Source organism: Parambassis ranga, chromosome 15 (assembly GCF_900634625.1).
Source record: "Parambassis ranga chromosome 15, fParRan2.1, whole genome shotgun sequence".
Classification (NCBI taxonomy): Eukaryota; Metazoa; Chordata; class Actinopteri; family Ambassidae; genus Parambassis; species Parambassis ranga.
In genome coordinates, this window is record NC_041035.1 from 7,417,393 (window position 1) to 7,439,827 (window position 22,435).

The 22,435-nt window shown below is 40.5% G+C and overlaps 1 protein-coding gene across 1 annotated transcript in view; it reads left to right on the forward strand.

Moving 5' to 3' along the window:
- Window positions 1–22,435, forward strand: part of LOC114447102 (protocadherin-15-like) — a 111,679-nt gene that overhangs the window by 33,599 nt on the left and 55,645 nt on the right. The window contains exons 8-17 of the mRNA XM_028423160.1: window positions 598–768; window positions 3,429–3,537; window positions 3,646–3,758; window positions 7,631–7,837; window positions 9,553–9,687; window positions 13,460–13,609; window positions 14,865–15,058; window positions 15,698–15,830; window positions 16,255–16,334; window positions 19,789–19,882. Of these exons, the coding sequence (XP_028278961.1) occupies window positions 598–768; window positions 3,429–3,537; window positions 3,646–3,758; window positions 7,631–7,837; window positions 9,553–9,687; window positions 13,460–13,609; window positions 14,865–15,058; window positions 15,698–15,830; window positions 16,255–16,334; window positions 19,789–19,882 (1,386 nt within the window). The remainder of the gene's footprint in view (window positions 1–597; window positions 769–3,428; window positions 3,538–3,645; window positions 3,759–7,630; window positions 7,838–9,552; window positions 9,688–13,459; window positions 13,610–14,864; window positions 15,059–15,697; window positions 15,831–16,254; window positions 16,335–19,788; window positions 19,883–22,435) is intronic.

A 22,435-nucleotide genomic window follows, 5' to 3' on the forward strand; every position in this document is an offset into this window, starting at 1 on the left:
GCACTGCGCTGCTCACTTCGCAGGGTAGCACTCTGGGAAGCAAATGGAAATCTTTTAGGAGACCACTGTGCTGTTTTATGATTTATTGCCAAGAATTAACTTAAGGGGTTTGTAGATTGTGGAGCGCGATTTGAACTGGTCAAATGTGTTGTGTACATCTCTTCTGTTAAAATACATTGAAGTGGGTGCATGAGTACTACTTGAGAAGCTTGTCTGCCAAGGATGAGAATTTATGATGCAGTAATAACCTGAGCAGATCAGACAGCAAACTGATTATCATGCATTTAAAATAAAATGAATACACAATCGTATTACATTGTGTGTCAGAGACTGTGACTTTTGAGTTTAATGAATGATTTAATCTATTGTGCTCATGTTCTATTTAAAGCCATTGACAGTATGCTTCTATTCCTATCAGAATAGAATGAAAGGATGCCTGTGAGTCTCCATAATAGCCAACACTACTATATATGGTGAAGAACATCTGAAGAAATGTGCTGGAGCTTTTACATTGTGTTGATTTTAGCTGTAGCAGTGTACATTGCTTTAGTGCATGATGTTTATTGTTGAACCTGAACACATTTATCATTCCTTCAGGACCGTGCTCCGTACCCACCCAACAGACGAACAGCTACCACCACTCTGACTGTGGACGTTCTGGATGGAGACGACTTGGGTCCCATGTTCCTGCCTTGTATTTTAGTGAACAACACTCGTGACTGCAACCCTCTCACCTACCGTGCTGCTATCCCTGAATTCACTGAACCGGTAAGAACCAGGCAGACAGGCAAGTGCAAACACACTGCTGTTCCACAAGGTCATTTCAGCAGACTCCCTCCTGCTAGTAGCATGCCCATATTTGTATTTCCATGCTCACAGGTCGTGTTTTCGTGTATGTTTTTTGTGGTCCATGTGTGTAATACAGTACACCTAGGTGGACACTCTTGTCATGTGTGAAGACACATGGCCTTTTTAAACCCTGCTTTTTGCTCTCACATCTGGAAACAAAACACTTTGGTGTGTTGCCTCAGCGTGGCAATTCTAGCTGCAGGTTCGGGTCTGTTGTATGTCCAATTAGAGCTGAAGGCCGAGCTGACCTGAGATGATGACTAAACACCACTGGTATTTGTAGGAGCTTGAGAAAATAGAGAGGAAAGTGGTATGGCAGCAAATCACAAATTATTTGCACTTAACTTATATCTGCTGAAGTGAATGTGAACTGAAATTACTAAAAAAAAGACACTCTCCTCAAGCTTGTTGTCTATCTAGGAGGTGTCCATACATTATCTATTGGTAGGCTAGACTATACTGGATTGAATTGAGCTGCATGGAATTAAGCTGCATTGTACTGGGGTAGTCTGGATTGGATTTGATTGGATTTACTGGACTGGATTGAGGATGGCATCAGAAGTGTTTGAGTCTCAGCAGGCTTCCGGTTAGTGCACAGTTGTAGTACAGTTAAGACTCTCTGTAGGTGGGTGTTCTTGTGTTTTTAGTGAACTGCACTACATGTAGTGTAACATGAAAGGATTGTTGTGGTATCAAGTTTTTCTAATTAGTTGGGTTACTTTACAAATAACCACGTTTTATTAAACACATGAACACAGTATTTATATGGATGCTGTCTACTACACCTCCACAGTCCAGATACATTTATCTGAGAATAGTGCTCTCAATCCTTACTTGATGCAGTCTTTTCCCAGTACCGCTTAAGTGTAGTAGGCTGACATGTTTCAAACATGGGAGTGGAATGGAATCAAATTTAATGGAACTGAGACTAAGAGAAAATAAATGGTCTGCCATGTATAGACGATAATAATAAATCAAATGTCATGGACATAGACCTGCACAGGATGTGGCAGTGACACAAATGTACATTTATGACTCTACTATTTTTATATGTGGGTATGGGTATTGTTTGTCCAGACATTCAGAATTCGCCCATGTAATGTATAATTTATGATAAAAGGTTTTGCAGACTGCTCAGTATGCAGGACCTGAGAGCACCGGCTACACAGACCAAAGCCTTTGAGAAATGCTGGAGTTTCTTCCTGTTTAGTCAGTTTATTTTCCCCTCAACGAGCACAGCAAGGTTTAATCCTCCACAAAGCTTGAAACCAGTGGATTGTACATGTACTGTACATGCTTGCATTATTTTCAATAAATATTGCTTATGTATGAAATCTCTTTCATGACACTACTTTTTACTTACCCTAAACAGTGTTCAGGTAAATTTCATAGCAGCTTTGTTAACAGTGACCTACATTAGCTCTGCACTTTTCAGTCAGTTTTTGCTGGTCCCTGATTTTTTTCTCCATTCTGCAGTGTAACCATTATGCTAACATGTCTGTCCACGGGGAGATTTGTCTTCTCATAATTGATGAGTGTATTATAATTAATCACAATGGCGAGACAGGCATTATTAAGTTGATCTGTATTTATTTTTTGCCCTGGGGGGATATAATGTGGGCTCCGGAGTCCCCTGGATAATGACTGCTGGAGGAGGGTATTATAGCTAATCATCATTGTGCAGAGCTAGGGGGATTTGATTTAGCGCACCTCCAGACATTGTAAAAGGGAGAGGGCTGGTTGGGGAGGGGTGTAAGGATTACTCTAGAGCTGAGGGATATAAATATACACCCTCAGGGAGGGATTCTTCTGCCAGAGAGCTGCGTGTGCCTGTCTATGCTACGGAAGTTCCGCACAGGCCTCTTAGCGCGCTTGCATATATTGTATCAGCCATATGGAGGAATTTTTCATGACGAGAGGTTTTCATAAATGTGATGCACTAAACATATTCCCATTTAACCATATGTCGGTGCAAAAGAGTACAGGCAGAGCTGGGGTAATTAGCGTTGATGTTGTCTGACTATGCATGAGCAGGAAAATAGCCCACAGCGCCACAAACAGATTATCCTTGATGTGAGATGCTATTAAGCATATTTAGAAGCATGCTGATGAGAAATAGATATTTAAGCTCTTGTTTATTAATTAAGTACCCTAATAATTGGCCACTGTGCTACTGATTGTGACTGCTAAGGCAATGGCCTACATCAGGAATACAGCAGCTCCACTCATAGCTTCAGAAGCAGCACCAGTGTAATAGGTCAGTCCGTCAGTCCAGAGCACCTCCTCTGCAGAATTCTGTTTTTATTTAGATGAGCAGTTCTGAGGAACGGAAAGCGCAGCACATACGATTATTCTGCACACAAAATGTTTTCTGGGGCTGATATCTTTTTTTTTTCTTGAGCTGAATTTTTGCTTTTTTAGAAGAAGAAAATTCATGTTTCTGCATTAAAGGAGGCTCTTAAAATTTATTTTAGGAGATAGTATCTGTGCAATGACATGATCAACAGAAAATAAGTGGAGTTATATCTGATTGTCTCTTTTTCTGTTGTTGACTGACTTCCCTTTGCCCCTTCTTGCAGAGCAAACTGAACCCGCTGAATGTGACCCCTCCAATCCGGGCTGTGGACATGGACAGAAACATACAGCCCCCATCAGACAGACCAGGCATCCTCTACTACATCCTGGTTGGTAGGTTCATCACGTATCCTCATTGATTTTACACATTTAAAGCTCCTTGGCTCAGTTCTTTCTGTTTTTTGTTAATGGTAGTATAAAATTCTTTTTTGTTTCTTGCAGGTCATCCTGTAACATATCCAGCATACTTCTCCCTGAACAGAACCACTGCTGAGCTGCGTGTTTTGCAGCCGATTAGTCGGGACGTGTATCAAAGATTCACTCTCGTCATCAAGGTACAACAATAAAAAAGGAATTTGACATATTCTGTCCTCAGGGGATAAGGGTGCTATTTTTTCTTCCCTTCTGTCTTGGTCTAAGGGAACAATAAGAACAAAATGTTTGGAATTAATTCAATATAAAGCAAGAATTTGCAGTAATGCACAAAGTGTCAGGCTTTAAACATTCTTCTTAGTGTCAGAACATTGTTGACAGGATTCCTGCAGAGACAGACATGTGTAACTGGTATCAGAAGTCTCACTCCAGGAGAAGCATTGTTCTGAAATCTCGTGGGAAGTGAGCTGTTGCAGCAAGGCAACAGTTTAAGTTGGAAGTTGGAAGAAAAAAACAAGGGGGAGATATTTGCATTCAATTCAAGATAAAGGAGTGTAAGATACAGAAGAGGGACCAGAGGAAGGGGAAAACAAGGTCATAGAATAGACACCACCTTGCTGACATTGTGTCTGCAGTGACAACGTCGAATAAGATGATTAAAAAAATCCACATTACGGCATTTTTTTCCTGCAGAAATATGCTGAAAAAGAGCGATCTGTTGCAGAGAGAGTTGAGGTAGTTAACATTATTTGCTAGTTGTTTTGCTGACCTGACGTCTGGGTATGTAATAATGTTCTAACTTGATACTGGAGCAGCAGCAGCATATTTTGTATTTATCAACCAAAAGATTGAAAAAAATGATAAAATCAAGTCCAAGTTAGGGCTCATCTTCTTCTTTATCATCAGGCTTATCTTGTGATTATTGTTTTCTAAAAAATCTGTGCTATTTTTATTAAAATGTTGCTAAAGACCAACAAGACGTTTGGGAAAAGTCAGTGCTGTGTAATGCCGTACAGTGTGAGGAAATGAGGAAAAAACAAACTAATAGAAATATTTTTTTATTGACCTTCTTTGAACAGTCAGCTGTTCGCAGAGCTCAGGTTTTCTGAAGAACAAAGCGTACACCAAGTCAACATGATGTAGCCTGATTGTCCTCTGTGGTTCAGCCTAGGGTAATATATTGATTTCTCTGCTTCCTTTGCATCCGGGAAACAAAGCTGCTTTACTCAACATCTCAATTATCTTCCTACATTTTGCATCACATCAGCTTTAACTTATATCTTGATAACTTAACATACACCCATACCCCCTCCTCCCTTGTAACCTCAGTCCTTAAGGCCATTGACCTTATGTGAACGAGCTTAGGAGATGGGGCAGAAAGAGATGTTATGATTTATGGACTTAGCAGGAGGATAGGCTGCTGCGCTCTCATGAATCCTAATTTAGAGTCAGGGATTGCCTTGGTGCTGCCAGGGCAGAGCAGCAGAGCAGATGAACTTCCATCTACCCATCCCTAACCTCTAGACACCTCTGAGCACTGTGTAACTTGGTATTTAGTGGGATAGCTGGGGAGCAAGGAGATGAGAGGAAGGTATGATTTTCACAAGAGGACGGTCAGGTTAATCAGATGAGAGGCATCTTGCATGTCTGTGGGGTAGATTGTGCATAGCTAGAGGAAGGAAGACAGTTCAAAGACGAAAAGACCAAAATAGATGGAGAGATGTGCGTGGAGGATGGTGGGAGGCTTATCTAACAGAGTCATGGCTCTAGGACTCAGAGGAGCAGGAAGGTGAGAATTAGACTTTAGTATCTTGAGAGTACACTGATTCAGCCCAGTATGTGTACATAGCTAATACTTTAGGTGGTCTAATGATGAATGAGGTGCAGACTGTGAAGCATATTTTAGAAAACACATCAGTTGTTGTTTAAAAGCCATCACTGGTCCTGATGAAGGCACATCCACCAAGATGATGAGGATGGATTGAAGACAAGTGGCAAAGGCGGGTGCAGATAGAGGGAAATAGTTTGGTAAGGATGAAAAAGGAGATGCAGTATGACACTTTCAGGATGATGGAATCAGGATGGGAGAATCAAGGCTGAGTGATAAACAGTGATATTTGGTAGCAGTGAATCTCCTGCAGGCCTGTGTGTTGTTGTAGTGGAGAACAGGTCATTTAGCACTGCCTCCCTGAAATAGGGACAGCGCTAAAGAGCTAAATCACAAGGGAACACTGTAATCCTACACCCTGTCTTTTCTCAGACAAAAAAAAATGTGTGCGTGTGTGCGAATGTTGAGAAAAAGAGAGAACATCTAGGCACACGCATTATGTCTGTCAATGACAGCGCTTTTCCCTCAGGTGTCTGTGTGAGCAGATTGGATCTTTGGGTCAGCATAGTGTGGGTGTTCTTTATTATCACTCAGATAAGGGAAAGAGGTAGAAGATGTTCAGGGAAGATAGTCCGACATAACATTGTGATGAAAATAATAACAGGTGTGAACCACAGCTGGGTGAAACATCTCTAATGGATGTTTGTTGCAGGTCTCTTTCATAGTAGGGGACAACACACAAGTCAATAAACATAAAATTATCAAGTCTTTTGGCCCCTATGCTTTAGCATTTAGTAGTACAAGTATATTCTTTGGTTACAACTGGCACTGTGAGACTCAAGCCCAGTGAAATTGAGCTAATGTGCAGAATTAGTTCCAGGTCATGGCTTAAAGTGATGTCGCCTTGGTCCTCCTCTCCATCTTTATTTTCAAAGCCTTTTTTTAAGCCTCCTGGTGTGGGAGGCAGCATTGATGTATGTGATTAAGAGGGAAGCGATTGCAGTGACAGCCTGTCCAAGCTACATTCATTTATTTTGTTCTTACTGGGCTGTGTTGGTGTAAAAGCCAAGCTGGATTAAAGTGTAGATTCTCCTGCTTTTTGTACTATTTGAACAGCTGAGACAACATCCATTGTGCTTTGTGCTACTGTTACTGAAGCTACCCATGTCATCTGCAATCACTGCTGCAAAATGAAGTTTATATTGTGGTGATATGATTTAGTATGTATGTACTATAGCCCACAAAAACAAATTGATTTAAATGCATGGCCAATGACAAAATAGGTACAGCACACCACCAAGTGACTACCAACCACAGACTAAAGATGGGTGCACCTCCTTTGACATGTAGAGACCTTGTGAAGAGCCCTTTACCTGTGTGGTTTTGGAGTCATACTTGTCTTGTGACATGTGCAATTTCATCTGCACAAAGGTTTTCAGCCATTTCTCTTGATACCATAATCATGAGTCACTCTGGCAGATCCTACCAGCCCACTATCACTCATGTGAGGACAAATGAAAAGTGGAAATATATCTGCGATCTGTGACATTTACTGATTGCTACTTGTAGTTCAGAGATGAAGACACCTTCTTCTTTCAGGTTAGAAGTGAGTTTTTAAAGCCTGATGAATGATTGAGCAATTTTAACTTGGCTAAACCTTTTTATCATGCATTGTTCTCTGTAGCATTCGTTCAAAGTGACATTTAAATGAGCTCTTTTCCACGGTTGGACACAGCATGGCTGTTTTTTTTCCTGGAAGAGATTATTAACATCCTGCAGAGATAATGTGTCAATAGGATTTTTTTTAGCATTCAATGCTTTGTTCTTTAGCTTTCAGTCAAGCAATTCACTTAAGTTTGGTTCAGTAATGGAGACAGACCTGGAAGCCATGCTGATACAGTCCTTTAACTGTTAAGTACTTAATTTTAGCATTGACTCAGCTAGTAATATTCCCAATGAGCCTCGTTCTATCACTGGTCACTCATTGGAAGGAGTAGGAGAGCCACTAATTACTGTCTCTCCCCCTACAAATGATGGTATTTGTGTTAAGTGCCCTGGTAATTACTGAGTCCTAATCCCAAGTGGACCCCTGATTTAATATAGTCAATAAAGCGTTTTTGTAATTGAAATGACACTCAGAGAAATTCCGCCTTTTATTCCTCTAGCGTAGTATTCTTGCTGGTATTTCTCAAACTCTGACATTTCTCTCTTGTCTTCTCTTTCCAGGCTGAACAGGACAATGGCCATCCCCTCCCAGCCTATGCTGACCTCATTATCGAAATCCTGGATGAAAACAACCAGGCACCATATTTCGAGTTTGCCACCTATCAGGGCTACGTGAGTGAGTCCTCCCCAGTGGGAACAACCATCTCAGCCAATGCCAACCTCAGCATCCCCCTGGGAATCATCGCTTTGGATAATGACATTGAGGAGGTAGAGATGGAGAAAGAGCCTTTATCAGGCTGAGCTCACTGCCTGCAGGTTACACATGTCCATCCATCCATGTGTGCATACAAACACAAAGCACTTGCAAAGCATTGATTAAATATTGATTGAAGGTCTACATTCATACATGTGTTTGTAACAAGTTCACAACATGTTTTCCTGCTGTATTTTTTCCCTTTGTTGTAGCTGGCTCCTGGTGCTAAACCTGTAGGTAAAGGGGCAGCTTTTAGTTGCAGACACATACACACACACAGTAAGGGATGTCCTGATGCAGTTTTTTTGCTCTTAATCTCTAAATCACTTTAAATATTGAGCATCTTCTCACACTAAGTTTAATCCAATATTTATATTTTCTTGCACTGGGCACTCAATAACTCAAAGTAGGCCTGTATTAATATCACTTAAGCAAATTGAATTTAGGGATTTGATGGCTTAATAGCTCTACATTTAACCTGCATCACAGCCTGAACTGGTCTCCCATTAATATTATGTTCAAGGAGGTGATCTTTATATACTAGAGGTTAAATGCATTTGTTTGTGCAAAACACTTGGCTCAGTATTGAAATATGAAGGCGTACTATACTGCAGTAAAAAAGATGTGATTATGATTTACACAGCTAATACAGATCTATCACAATAAAAAAAACAAATCTTGCTGCAAATTGAGTCAGGACATCTCAGCTGTTCATGCATGCAAAGAGTAAAAACAAACTCATCACTGTTGGAGCCTTCAGTTCCTAATTATCCATTTTAGCAGTCTATGTTGGAAGACATATTTGTTTGTTACTTCCAAATTTTATAAACAATGGTTCAAACACTGAGCGGATCTCCAGTAATGATGTGTTTGTGCAGATTCCTGTAGTGTCACAGATAGGCTGACATTTGTTTTCTAATGGGAGTCTTGATTGGGGTGTTTTGCGTGTTTTGGTGTGTTTTCTTCTTTTAACACAGGTTGACATTTCTTCATTTACTCTAGTTATTCTCTTTGAATACAGCTTTCAAAAAATGATCCTCTGAACTGGCTTGTATGTGTTTAGTTAGATAAATAGGGTGGTTTTGAAATATTTGTTAGCTCTGTGATTTTTTGCTGTTCACCTTCCACAGTGGAATTAATCCCATACACTAACTTCGCTGATGGGAGAAAAAAAAAAGAAGAAATGATCACTCTCTTTGGTTGATCTTCTAAACTATACCTCTGCTCAGTCTTTAGAGAAGATTAGCAAATCAAAGAGGAAACACAGATAACAAAATCAATAAGCCACCCAGTGCTGATGTTTACCAAAGTCTCTTAAGAAGACTTATTGATGGACAAGAATCGAAGCTGACTTTCACTCCATAATGGACTGGTTTATTTACTAACACAGCAGTGTTGACACATCTCTGGTAAAGGGCTATTTTAAAAAGTTTTTCACTCTGGACATTCTGGAAACAAAAAAAACAAACACCTGTAAGCTTCTCTTTTGGAACAATCCGACTCAGAAAAATGTTGGTGTATAGAGACAGTTCATGGTTTCCTCTTCAGCTTCTTCTCCACTGTTTTCTGAAGACCTGCCAGCAGATTATTTTTTTCAACTCTTTGGCATGTCAACATGTACTGTTTGATAGGTTTTCTCTGCCCCACAGCTGCAGCCTTGGAAAAAAATGATGAAACACTCATGTCACTATGGTAACACCTTTCTTTCTGAATATCTTTCTGTTGGAAGACGAAAGACCCTATGGTGAAGATTACCCAGAATGACTACACCATGATCTTCGGGCTCAGCCCAACTGGATTAATCCGCTACCTGAGACTCCTCAAACCTGTGGACCGGGAGAAGCAGACGGCCTATACTTTCACGGTAGGCCTCATTATTCATTGTAGCTATCTGCATGAGAGCAGCACTCTCACCCGGCGACCTTCATATCCTGGTTTGTGTATATTAATAGAAGTCCCAGGTTAGTGCTAGACCAAGAGGCTGCTTGGAGATACAAAGCTGACCTGACACTTCCAGAGCAGTTTGACCTTTACTAGTGGACAAATAGCAGTGAAGTTATGCGGCCTGCGCATCAGACCTTTTTGGGTTTGTATGTTCAGCTAAAGGAAAATATGCAAGACGGCACAAATCAGGAAACAAACCGAATAATTGGACAGCAGCACTGCGTGTGTCTTTTCATGTCTTTGATGACTGCTTCCTTATTCAATTTGCACATTATAGTGATCATTTATTATCTTAATTTTCATATGTTATATTCATCTACAGTTCTGTCAGACATAAGCTCACACCTGCCTCATTAATGCTACAGTAAATATCACACTTTTTCTAGCACTCAGAACATTCACATTTAGTCATACAATCTTTCATCTTTCAAAGAGCCAATCAGGGCAAAATAAATGTGACTCAATAGAATTTGACAATGTGCACAGTGGTGTATATTTTGACCTGTCAGAAAATGCTAGTTTGATTTTCTACTTAATTACACACACTAAATACCTGCTCATATGAAGCATCCCTCCTAAGCTGAAACATCTACCCTGGCTCACTTTAACCTCAATATAAAATTACCATTATGATAACACTGAGTGACAAGTGGCTGCTGTTTCAGATCACTTATTTACCAGTTTTTGGGTTGCAGCTAAATTGTGCTTCTGATGGATGAAAGCTGATGGATGATATCAGAGGTTTCTTATTTACAGTCCACAGTTGATGAAGACAAATTCTTCAATCGCTAGGGTAACCTGAGCAAAAACCACCACATTTTAGGTGCTATGAAAGTAAATAGAGGATTCACTACCAAGCCTCTTCATACAAAATATAGCAGCTTCCTTACCCTGGAGGATTTCTTTGGATTATCTGCAAACCAGCAGTGAGCCTACAGTGCCTCTGTGGGAAAGGATCCCTGGGGCCCACAGGAGTTTCTGAACTGGGATGATCTGGTTCACTGGAGGTTTTGATGTATTGCTGGTTGGGGTTGGGGTACAAGTGCTATGAACATCAACATCAGCACTTTATTAATGTGCAATGTGTTTTTTTGTCTGTGTGGACAAAGAGCATTTTGCGGTCGGTGTGCACAGGTTTATTTATCCTGTGTACTGTAGTTTTCTCTGTAGTTTTCTCTGTGGTTTGGGCTATGAACAGCTCAACCGCTGCTAAGTGCTGTAAGAAAGCTTTTAAGCTTAAGATCCATTCTGACAACACTTTACAGCAGAGGCTGCCACTGTGGGGGTGACTGTTCGCCATTCCTTTCTTTAGATTCCCAGAGCCCTCGTAGCTCTTGTGAATGATGCCTCATTCAGAATCGGATGTAAAGAGACATTTTTTCACTGGATCATCAGTGACATCGTCTCGCCATCTCTCTGAAACATCCGCCTCATCCAGAATAAAAGATGATGCTTGTTGTCTGCTGAATATTTTAGTGGTTTTTGAATGTTTTTTCCAGAGACCTGCTGCATGTCGAATGCTTTAAAAATAGGTCCTGAGTTTGATGCTAATGTAAGTCTTAATCATTAATGTGCATGTGTACTGGTTTGGTACTCTGCTGTCAGATGTTCTAATGGTAACGACACCACTGTCAGGTTTTTCCTGTTGTCATGACCACCAGGAGTACAGCTCAGCACAATTCGGACCTATTTAATGTGTGTTTAGCAACACTAACACGCAGAAGGTGTGCAGGGAAACTGTCGATGCTGGGGGCTTGTTGGAGCTAAATATAGTCCACTTTGTTGTGGTCCTTCACTATGGTGTTAGGAGTGCTGTTAACATCCAGAAGGTTGAAACAGTCCTTGCACATGAGAAAGTTTTATAGAAATGTGCAACTTACCATGGACTTTTTTTTTTTCAAAAATTAATGGCTTTTGAAAGGGTGCATTAGATCTAAGAAACACTCGATTTGTAAACGACCTTAAACAACCGACCAGTTTGGTTTTGTGAGCGTTTTGTTTTTTTGTTGCCAAAAAGTTGAATATTTAAGGTGGGCAGTGAGGGGATTCTGTTCAGTTTCTTCTTCCTCTTCTGCTGTTGCTTCTTCTCTGTATTTGACAGTAATGTGAAAGGTTTTCAAAGGGCAAGTAATGAAGCATGTAAACACAATTAAACACAATTGGCTCAAATGATGCAAGTGCCCTGTTTAAAATGGTCTGTTTATTTTAAATGAGTTTGAATATAAACAGAGGAGTGATCAAATTATAGATTAAAAGCGACAGCAGATGCACAAACCACTGAGTCATATCTCACACTTCAGTTCTAAAGTGTTTTATACACACAAGCTAAACTAATAGACTGTCTATATGTTCGAATCATATTTTTATCCCATCTCATGTACATCTGGCAGACCTTATAAGCTTCTATTTTAATCTGCCCAGCTGTCTGTTCACACTGTGTAACAGCTTGCTTTTTATTCGTGCTTTACATGAGTAACTAAGTCTGTTGGTACTGTTTTACACGTTAAGCACAGTGACTCTGTGTTGGGCCCTGAGTGCTGCTAAAAGGCTTGTGACCTACACAGCAGATGCATTTGATAGAAATGAACTCAGTCTATAAAAGACCGCAGGACAGAGTGACTCACAACATCATCTTTGTAAGGAAAACCTGCTCTGGTATTTCATAAATGTCACTGTGTGGAAGTCACATCAGATGTTTTGTCACAGAAGACGATATTTAAGACTAAACACACAGTCTTGGAGCAATTAATTACAGATACTATCAGACATTTCAAAGAGACTTTCTGAATGCTTGTTAGCATTATGTTGACTTGATCATTCACTTTGAAGGTTGTACAGTTGCTTTAATAAAATCAAGTCTCAAAATCAAACACATTCAGATCAGATGTCGATCAGCCTTCAAAGATTACGTTGTTATGGTTTGTTTGAACGTCTGCTGTCTGTGTACTACATTATTCAGTATTTACACATGGTTATGAGTACAAGATGTCTATATATACACAATTAGGATGACTCGGTAAATGTGATTCTGCGTTTCCCCCTGTGGCTGTCCAAAAGCTGGCTGGCACCCCTCCCCTGGGGCAGGATGGAAAACAGAAGAAATGTTTGATGGGAGAGAAAAGCGCTGTCGCATACGTTGTTCTACCCTCCTTACATACAGTGTAACCAGCAAGATGTGTCATTTCCATTTCAGTGCAAATTTTTTGGGGGGAGAAAGCAATTTCCCCCCCCCTACAGAAACATGTAGCGTGTATTTCACTGCTGCCAGTGTTGTTGTTCAGATCTCCTCTCTCCTAGACTTCGTTTTATTGTTCTGCTCAGTCCATTTTCTTTCTGCCTTGCCAAGTACTGGAGATCAGAGCTGCCAGGGACAAATCAGCATGTAGTTTGTTCAGTTTGCAAACTGTCCTTTAGGCGAGCTTTATACAAGCACACTCTTCTCATCTTCTCAAAGGCTTTTTTTTTCTACTGTTGAGGGAATAAAAAATAAACATATACAAAAATAGATATGTGAAGTGATGTTATTGTGGCCGTGAAAACATGAAAAAAAGTATGTTTACACTTTCACTTTATCAAAGCCAAATAAATCTGAGAGCTCAAGCTAGGAAAAGAAATCAGTTGGACCTTGGTATATTTTTTGTCTTGTGTTTCTAGAGCTGTCGTAAAGTATTTTTTCTCTCGTGTGGTTACAGATGGTGGCATCAGATGGCGTCCAGCAGAGCAGCCCAGTAACAGTCAACATCCTGGTCATTGATGCCAACGACAATACGCCCACGTTTGCCGAGGTCTCCTACAGCATTGAAGTCTTCACAAACATGCAGCCGGGGGAGACGGTGCTACAGGTAATCAATCCAACAGTCGTTCTTTCGCCTTTCCCCGTCTCTTTTGAGCTCTTCGCTCTGGCACCCTGCTCTAGTCCTCCATCTTTGTCCCCCATCAAACAGAATCTGTCTCGCACGTGTTCTTTCACGCTCAAAGCAAATAACCACAACAATCCAGTGCATTGTGTTGACAGTCAAGTCCTTGGAACAATTCCCTTCATCTACATCTGCAGTCAGGACAGACAAGTCAGAGAAAAATGTTTTTATCTGTGTCCTCAGTGCAGAGTTCTGTGTAATTCATAGTGGAAGGCATCAGTGATAACCATTTATCAGCCCTAACCCTTTGTGCTAAAAAGGATTTTGCTTTAAAACTGGATTTTCTTGGTTTTATTTTGTTCTGTTTTGATGATTTTCATGGATTATGATTAGAACAGTTTCATTTGTACGCTGGCTTTAAAGGTCATGTCCTTTTTTTCTGTTTCAGCCAAATCAAGCATGTACAGCACAACTAGTAGGAACGTTGTGTAAGAGAGAAAACCCTTTACACTCAGAGCGTAAATCCATACCCTCGTGGTGCTATAAATACGGGAAGTTCCATCATTCCAGTGTCTCTCATTTGGTAGTCAGATCCTGATCTTTCCTGTCTTTCAGCTGATCTGTCCTTTCAGCACAGCCGCCCAAAAAAAGTCAGACAATGAAAAGGTCAAATTTAATCGGTTTTTTAGAAAAAAAAAAAAGCAGCAGTTTCACCCTCGCCTGAAATGAGGCCAGGGGTTACCCAGTGTCTGTATGACCGCTTAACCGATTTTCTAAGCCGTTTATGAGAGCTGCAGGCCCCCTGAGGACGCTGCTGCTTATTTGATGTTACTGCTTTTACTCCAATGTCAGGAGCATGAAAAAGGAGGTCGGACTTGCTTGGATTAAAGTTTCAAAGCCTTAAAGATATGAAGCTACACCACGAGGGCTCATAATTACAAGCAGCTGGATGCCCTAAATTATTGGCTTTAAGGAAATGGTAGATGCTTAACTTATATGATAAGAGCATGGAAGGATTTATATATATAATATGTTTATGTTTACTTATCTAACCTCCTTATCTAACAGTCTCCGAGCTTTATTTCCAAAATATTTTAAGTGATAGTTTATGAAAGAAAACATGATATTCTCGTTTGCTTATATAACAAATATTTACTGTTGGTTTACTAAGCATGTCACTGGTGTCTGTGAACCCCGTAAGTAAAACACATTATGTCTGTCACTCCCTCTGTTCTCTCAGCTTACAGCAGTGGATGCTGATGAGGGCCTGAACGGTCTGGTGACCTATGAGATACTGGCTGGTGCCCAAGGACATTTCATCATTAGCAATCGCACTGGACGCATCACCGTGGCGCCTGGTGTCACTTTAACGGTGGGACGATCGTACGCACTGACTGTCAAGGCCTCTGACAATGCACCAGAGACCCAGAGAAGGTACAGAACCTCGCTAACACAGTTCCGCTCGGTGGCATGAGAGCTTGTTAAAATGTTTTGTCGTCTATTACTTTTTTATTAAGGGATGCTTTGATTATTTTTTAACTTTTCTGCATGTACTTTAATTTTTGTATATCTACTGGAATTGAAGGGGGTTGGTGTTGTCTTGCGAGACCTATTTAATTTAAAATGTGCTCAAAGTAATTCACAACTTGGCCCAGAAAGTCGTCTCTTGGTTAAATTATTGAGACGTGACGAACTGTTGTAAGCGACTAGAAATATTTCGCTCACTGTCTCCACTTTATCCTGTGATTTATTTATATATTTTGTAAAATCTTTTTGAAAAGCAAAAGATTTCAAAAAAAAATTGTAGTGGGGATTTGGAGGTCCTTTTTTGGATGTGCAAAACAAAGATTTCTTTTAACAACCAGTATTAAAACAAGCTGCGGTAGGCTACAGGTTACCACAATGACAATATTACTTCACTACTCATGTCAGATCATATCATAGCACACAACAAATAAATAAATAATCAGTAGTCTGTTCCACATTTGTGTGCATTGCTGTGAGCTACAGTCCAAGAAGGCATATTTTAGGCACTGATAAACAAATAATGAAGAGTGCTTTGCTGTCTGACAGGAGCTCCATCACTACAGTCTACATTGAGGTCTTACCGCCCAACAACCAGAGCCCCCCACGCTTTCCTCTCTTGATATACAGCCTGGAAGTCAGTGAGGCCATGAGGATAGGAGCTATTCTGCTCAATCTGCAGGTGAGAGACTCATGTTACAGTTTTTGAATTCCCGGCAGGTACATTGTTTCAAGATTTTACGGGGGAGTTTGAAAAGAAAAAAAACTAAACAAGGATATATTGGCTGACAACAATAGCTTGCTAGCTCCTCTTGCTACATAGTCAATAAATAAGATAAGCATGACAGGTAGCTTAGCTGTTATGCATAATGGCTACAGGTGCTGCATACTGTTTAGAAACTATTGTAAACCAGAGCAGAGCACACTCTACTGGACAAACTACACATTGACGTATATATATATATATTTTCTTTCATATTCCACATGCTTTTTTTCCCCAGTGCACTCTGCTGCTTAACTGTCCTACCTTATACCCTCTAGCTTTCATGATACTGTATGACCTTCACAGTCCTGTTATTCCATTACTTATTTTTTTCTTCCCCCAGGCCACAGACAGAGAAAATGACCCGATCACATACCGCATTGTGAGTGGGGATTCCCAGAAGGTCTTCAACCTCTCTGAAACGTGAGTCCAGTTATCCAGCACTTTCTCTGGTTTCCTTTCAAAGTTCAGAGTCATGTCCCACCATTTTTTGAGCCACAGCACATATTTTACATGTAAAAAAAAATCCCACGGCACACCTATACACTATACATAGACTAAGAAACTGGCATGAACTAAGACAAATTATTTACCGTAAATGAGTAAGAGTTATCGGACTAATTAAGTGAAATTGGATCATTTTCCGCGGCGCCCTGGTGATCTCTAACGGCACACTACTGTGTCTTGGCACACTGGATGGGAAACAGTGATGTAGATATTGTAAAAGGAGACTGTAGTATTTTTGTGTATGATTATGTTATTGTTTTTTTTGCATGCTGAGTGCATGTGATGAATGAATACAAAATGCTTTGTTCATCTGCAGCTCAACTAAGGTTTTTGGAAATCTATTGCAAGGAAACTTTTCAAACAAGACAAAGCAACAAGACAATCCTCTTGTGCAGAGGGTGTTTTATCAAAAGCTGTATTGAACATATGTATTGAGGAGTCACAAACAAAAGGACGACACAACAACAAAAGTCTTTTTGCTTAATGTCTTTTTCGGTTCTTTTTCACTGCGATGACCATGAAAACAAACACAGCAGCAGACCAGGCAGTAGCTATAATCATTAAGTCCCTGTGATAAGACCTCTGGTCTGGTGAGGGGACATTTCAGTTTTTACTTTGGCTCATTTAGTAGTTAACACAACTTTTATACTTATTAGTTATAAATGCCTTAATTATAGGTTACAGTTCACACATTGTTTGAGGGGTAAAATAGACAAACTGCCTTCATCTGAATAATCTGAATACCATTATTGTTCATTATGTAAAGTGAAACGTACTTACCCTTAAGGTCAGAGCTACCAGAAACTGCAAGACTGAAGAGAAATCTGTGCAAATAATCACACAAAATAAAACTATTTGATGAGTTCTAGCTCTTCTCGCCTCATATCTGTTATAAAACACAGAAGTCTTACCTTAGATCTTATAATGAACACCAGCCAGGAAAGTCACCTCCCTTTACTGCTATGGAGCAAATAATAGCCATAAAACACTGAAGTGATGAGTACCTCTCTTCATCCATTGGATAAGTGAGCAAATATTGAGAGAAGACACTGAAGACACAGCGCACTGCCAAACACGTTTCTCACTAATTGATTAAAGCCTTTTTTGTCTGCATCCTCAGTCTTCCAGCTCCACAAGGACAAGCTGTGTTCCAGCACTGTATATCTGCCTTTTGTTGTTTGCCTTAATCTGCTCACTGCCTGCTTTTTTTTCCCTTTTATGGGAGGATCCATGTTTTTTATAGTGATAATGTGAAGCACAGTAATGGCAGCTGTTTTTGCCACAGTGTTCTTATTGCAGATATGACAGGAATCTTTTTAAATAAATAAATAAATAAAACACAGTTTTATATAAGACACAGTCTTATAAGAATATGACTATAGACACTACGTGACCGAAACATTACAATCACATCACAAGCTCTCAGCAGCCTATCAATATAATATAATAACTTAAAGCAGGTGCTGACACAGCACATGATAAATCAAAAAGTGATTAGCTGGTGTTCTTGATGATTGTGCAGTTTACTGAGCCTGAGTTCATTCTCTTGTGTTTTCAACCCTCAAAACTCCAAAAGGGTTCACTTCCACACATTCAGATTCATTTGTCGCTGGTTCGATCCTGCTATATATATATATATATATATATATATATAAAATAGTCCTGCATTCAGTCAACCATCTGAAAAAAAAGTTTCAGGAAAGTGTTGAGTGTCCAGGGAAACAGTCACTGATCTGTTGTTAAGAGGCAGTTATGAATACATTAATTTAGAAGTAACTAACACATTCATGCCTTAATCTCCTTTCAGTAAGAGTTGGATACCTTACTTATCCCCTCAGGAAAATTTGCCATTGTGTATTCTGTTACCATCTCCAACAGTATTTCAGTCATCAAACCTACGATGAAAATCTTCTTTAAGTGAAAACCGGCATTTAGTGAGACCTTATCTAACAAGACTTGCCCTCAGGTAAAACATTCATGGCACCTGGAACTCATGCCTGGTGCATCAAGTCCAATTTACTATATAGAGACATGATCTGAGCGGAATGAAAGATCAACTGTTAGTGTGACTGGAAAGGATAGCGTCTAACCCACACTTCTGACACTCCAGACAATGCTGTTAACGGCATCCCACACGTCTGACATCTTTTTATGTGTGCTGGCTGTGGAGACGAGGCAGGATGCTATCACACATGATCAGTGAACCTCTCAGACCCAACCGCTCAAGTGTAGTTCAGCACTCCAGATGCAGTGAGAAAAATACTCCCCAGGCTAGCAAAGCTGCATTAATCATTCTAATCTTTGTCGTCATCACCATCAGAATCATCATCATTATCACTGCAATTATGACAGTGATTAATGCATATCATCATCATATCATAGTCACATCATAGCATCCTGTACCTTTTGACTTCACTGAGTACACACAGGGCTATTTTCTGCTCTTCTGCTTGTGCATAAATAAACATGAGCACGGCAGACAGTAAAGGATGGTGTGCTGAATTTTTATGGTGTTTTTAGAAAGCAGTGTTTGCCCTCTCGAACCACAATATCATCAGTGGTGGATTCAATGCTGTGTGTTCAACTTAGACGCACTTGCTTAAAGAAATAGACAATATTGATCAATAAGATTTTGCCTCAGATTTTAAAATGAGTTTCAAAGTTTCAGTGGTCAGGTTCTGCTTCGACTGTTTGGCCACAGGAACTTTAAATTAGAAATGTGAAGGGACAGGGCGACAGCAGGGAATGGTGATCTAGCTGTGCGTTCAGAAGCATTCGTCTTTGCTTCTGTTGGCCAATCTGGCAGAGCCTCTCTTGAGTGAAGCTGTAAAATTGTTCAGTGCATGCTGTGTGTATTTGCGTGTGGCTGCACTTGCATTCGTGTGTCCCGTGTGCCTGTGTGCAAACAAAGATAATTCAGCGTTCTGCATGGCAATGCATTTACGCTTTGGTATGCCACATTATACCTTGTGAATGAGCAGGAGGTCCTCTGTGTCTGCTGCAGTCATTAGAAGGAAAAACATGAATCTTTCTGTCTGTAGTCCATGTGTGTTGGGAGCAGGAGAGTGGTTACACAGAGAAAGACAGAGTGGGTGCATTTAAACTCCCACCTGCTCTTCGCCCCAAACACCATCCTCCACCATCAGTAAGCATGTTTTATAAATCTGTCAAAAATGGAAGTAAATAGAAATGCACTCCTCTAAATCACACTCTAATGCCTCAGATATAAAGCATTCAAAGGTGTTGAACAGATTATTTCAAATGAATGTTCTTTTCCCATGTGACGCAAGAATGATTCAAAACAAGGCTGCTTATGTGTCCTTTTTTGTAACAGTAACACAAGTGTCTTCTCTGACCCCTCTCTCTACAGGATTGGCCTTCTGCTTCTGGGTAAGCCACTGGACAGAGAGACCACTGATCAGTACCGTCTCATTGTCACAGCTTCCGACGGCAACCCTGGAGGGGTGAGACACATCCCACTTTATTAAACTAAAGGCCTGGTCCCTCAAGGTTGACCATCTATAGACATTTAGACACAGTATGCTCAGACAAGCTTATTATGTTGGATCTGGCTCATCAAACCTGGAACCCCTCAGAGTTTAATAATAGATTCATAAAATCAGTGGTGGCATTGGAGCCAGGAGCACCAGCTCTTGCAATGCAATTCAACAAAAAGTACATGTAGTCCATATACTTTGTGAAAATTGTATTTGTGTTATTTTGGTAACCTGTCAAGTTCCTCAGTGGGAGTTGTTTTACTGATTAATTGAAACCATTGTAAAAAAGAAATAGCTGCTGTGAGGTAGAGTTCAACTTTCAGGACTCTCAGTGTAGTCATTTCCCTTTATTCAAACCAGTGTGGTTGTCAATCACCATGTGTTCCTCTTTACAATTACAAAGGGAGCTGGCAGTAACAGCATCTGTATTATTGTGCATGTTTTTAAATGGGAAATTACAGCCTGACCTCAACTGTGTTTTGTCTAATGTGATGTTTACAAGGGGCAGCTTTTGGCACACCATGACGTTTGTAATGCAAATGGGAAATACCTTCTGTTTCATATGGCACCATTGTATATGTTGCTGTGTTTGGATTGTAGTCAATTAGGTAATCAGAGCATTGGTTTGGTGCATGTATTTGACATGTATCTGTGGTTTCAGTTGGCTAAAGAAATTAGAGGAAGCTAAAGGAGTAGCAGAGCAGCCAGCATAATTTAGATAACATTGAGTTTGTTAAAGCTAACACGGCATACCCTCACACATATATAGATTTCTAAGGAGTTGTGTTGAGTCTCTGTGGGCAGCGTCACAGTCAACCTAAACTCTCACTACAAGCAAAGAGGTGGAGTGCGATTGGAGCTTTATTAAAATAAATACATAAATTAATCACACAATTGTCACAAAAAGGGAACTAATCAATAGAGACCAAAACTGTTTGGTGTAGCAGGTTGCATGCTCCTTTCTGATGTAGAGCTGGACGTTTATGGCGAATGACTATTGATCTTTTGGGCTGTTTGCACATTCTGCCTGCATGCGTTTTCTCTGGTTAATCTTGCGTCCTCCTATTTTACAAGGTTGTGCTTGTTAGGTTAATTGAGGAATATAAATCGGCCATAGCTATGAGTGTGCAGTGTGAATGGTTGTTTGTCTATCTGTGTTAGCCCTGCATTGGACATGTGACCTGTCCAGGGTTGATAACTGGGATAAGCTCCAACCCAAGTTGGACTTCTTGCACTTGGCTACAAGTCCAGACCCACTGAGCAGAGTTTTAATTTTACAAAAGTTTGAGAGGGCATATGACTACCTAAACATTGGTCATTTTGTCTTCTTTAAATATGCAACAGCTACTGTGGCATATTTAAATATGGGGAGAGAAATATGGGAGGACTAACAATCAGACAAACAGGTGAGTTTGACGCTTTTCAAACACAAGTACCAGAGAGAACTTTGAGTGTGTACATTCACAGAGCTGAGTTGAATGGAAGTGAATGCTGGCTGCTATGCCACCGAGAGCTGATAATCACATAAACTGTCCTAATTTAATTACACTTCACTTTATCGGCACAGTTTTTACAGCTGTCTCTGTTCCAGGCAGAGGTTGAATGTGGTTTCCTTTTTAAGATGCTTGTGTGTGATAGGTAATGAACATTAGCTGATGAGCTGTCACGAGAGTAGTGTTGATTGGCCCCCTCTCACCTGTACACTCATAAACACTCAGAGTTACAGCTCCTGTTTATCTACTGCTGTAGTGTGTTGCTCAAGTGGAGATATGCTATATAAGCAGCTCACGTAAGTGTGTCCCAGTATCTGTGAGAGGCCCAGGACTGCAAGAGTGTCACAGCAAGAGTGGGAGAGCCAGAAGAGATGGACAGTGACAGGGTCTGAGCGAAAAGAGCAAATAAATAAAGAGCATGTAAGACGGGGCTTCACCTCACAGAATGAGGTAACCACAGGCCTTTGCTCTTTGTCCTAATATTGATGGACAGGTTGTACAAACAGACACCTTTTACCTGAATTGTGTGTGTGCCACATCTTGTCCACAGAGTAAATTACAGGCTGACTTGTGTGGGCTAAATGTCACAGCTAGGAAGAAATTCTGTCACAAAAGGAAGGAAGCTGAATGAGGGAGAGGTAGAGGTTTGTCGTGTGTGGGGGGTGAGAAACTCGTTCAATGCAACAGAGTGCTGCATGGACCCGCAGAGAACAAGGGGAAGACTGGGGGAAGAGGGGACAGGGAGCAACAGAGAGAGGGACAGGAACACTGGGGGTTTAGATGTGTAATTAGCACAGAACATCGGTATCCATGGAAACCTGACATAAGAAGTGAAGCAAACCAAGGTGTGGTCATCTGGGTGACAGATTCAAATTTGTATTCACAGCTCTACAAGCTTTAATCAAAATGCCCAAGCAGAGTTTAGATCTCAGAAAATCACCCCAGGATGCTGGTTAAAGTTGTTCTTCTTGCACTCAGAGGAGAGAGTGCATGACTCCTAACAGCCTGATTGTATCAGCTCCTGCAA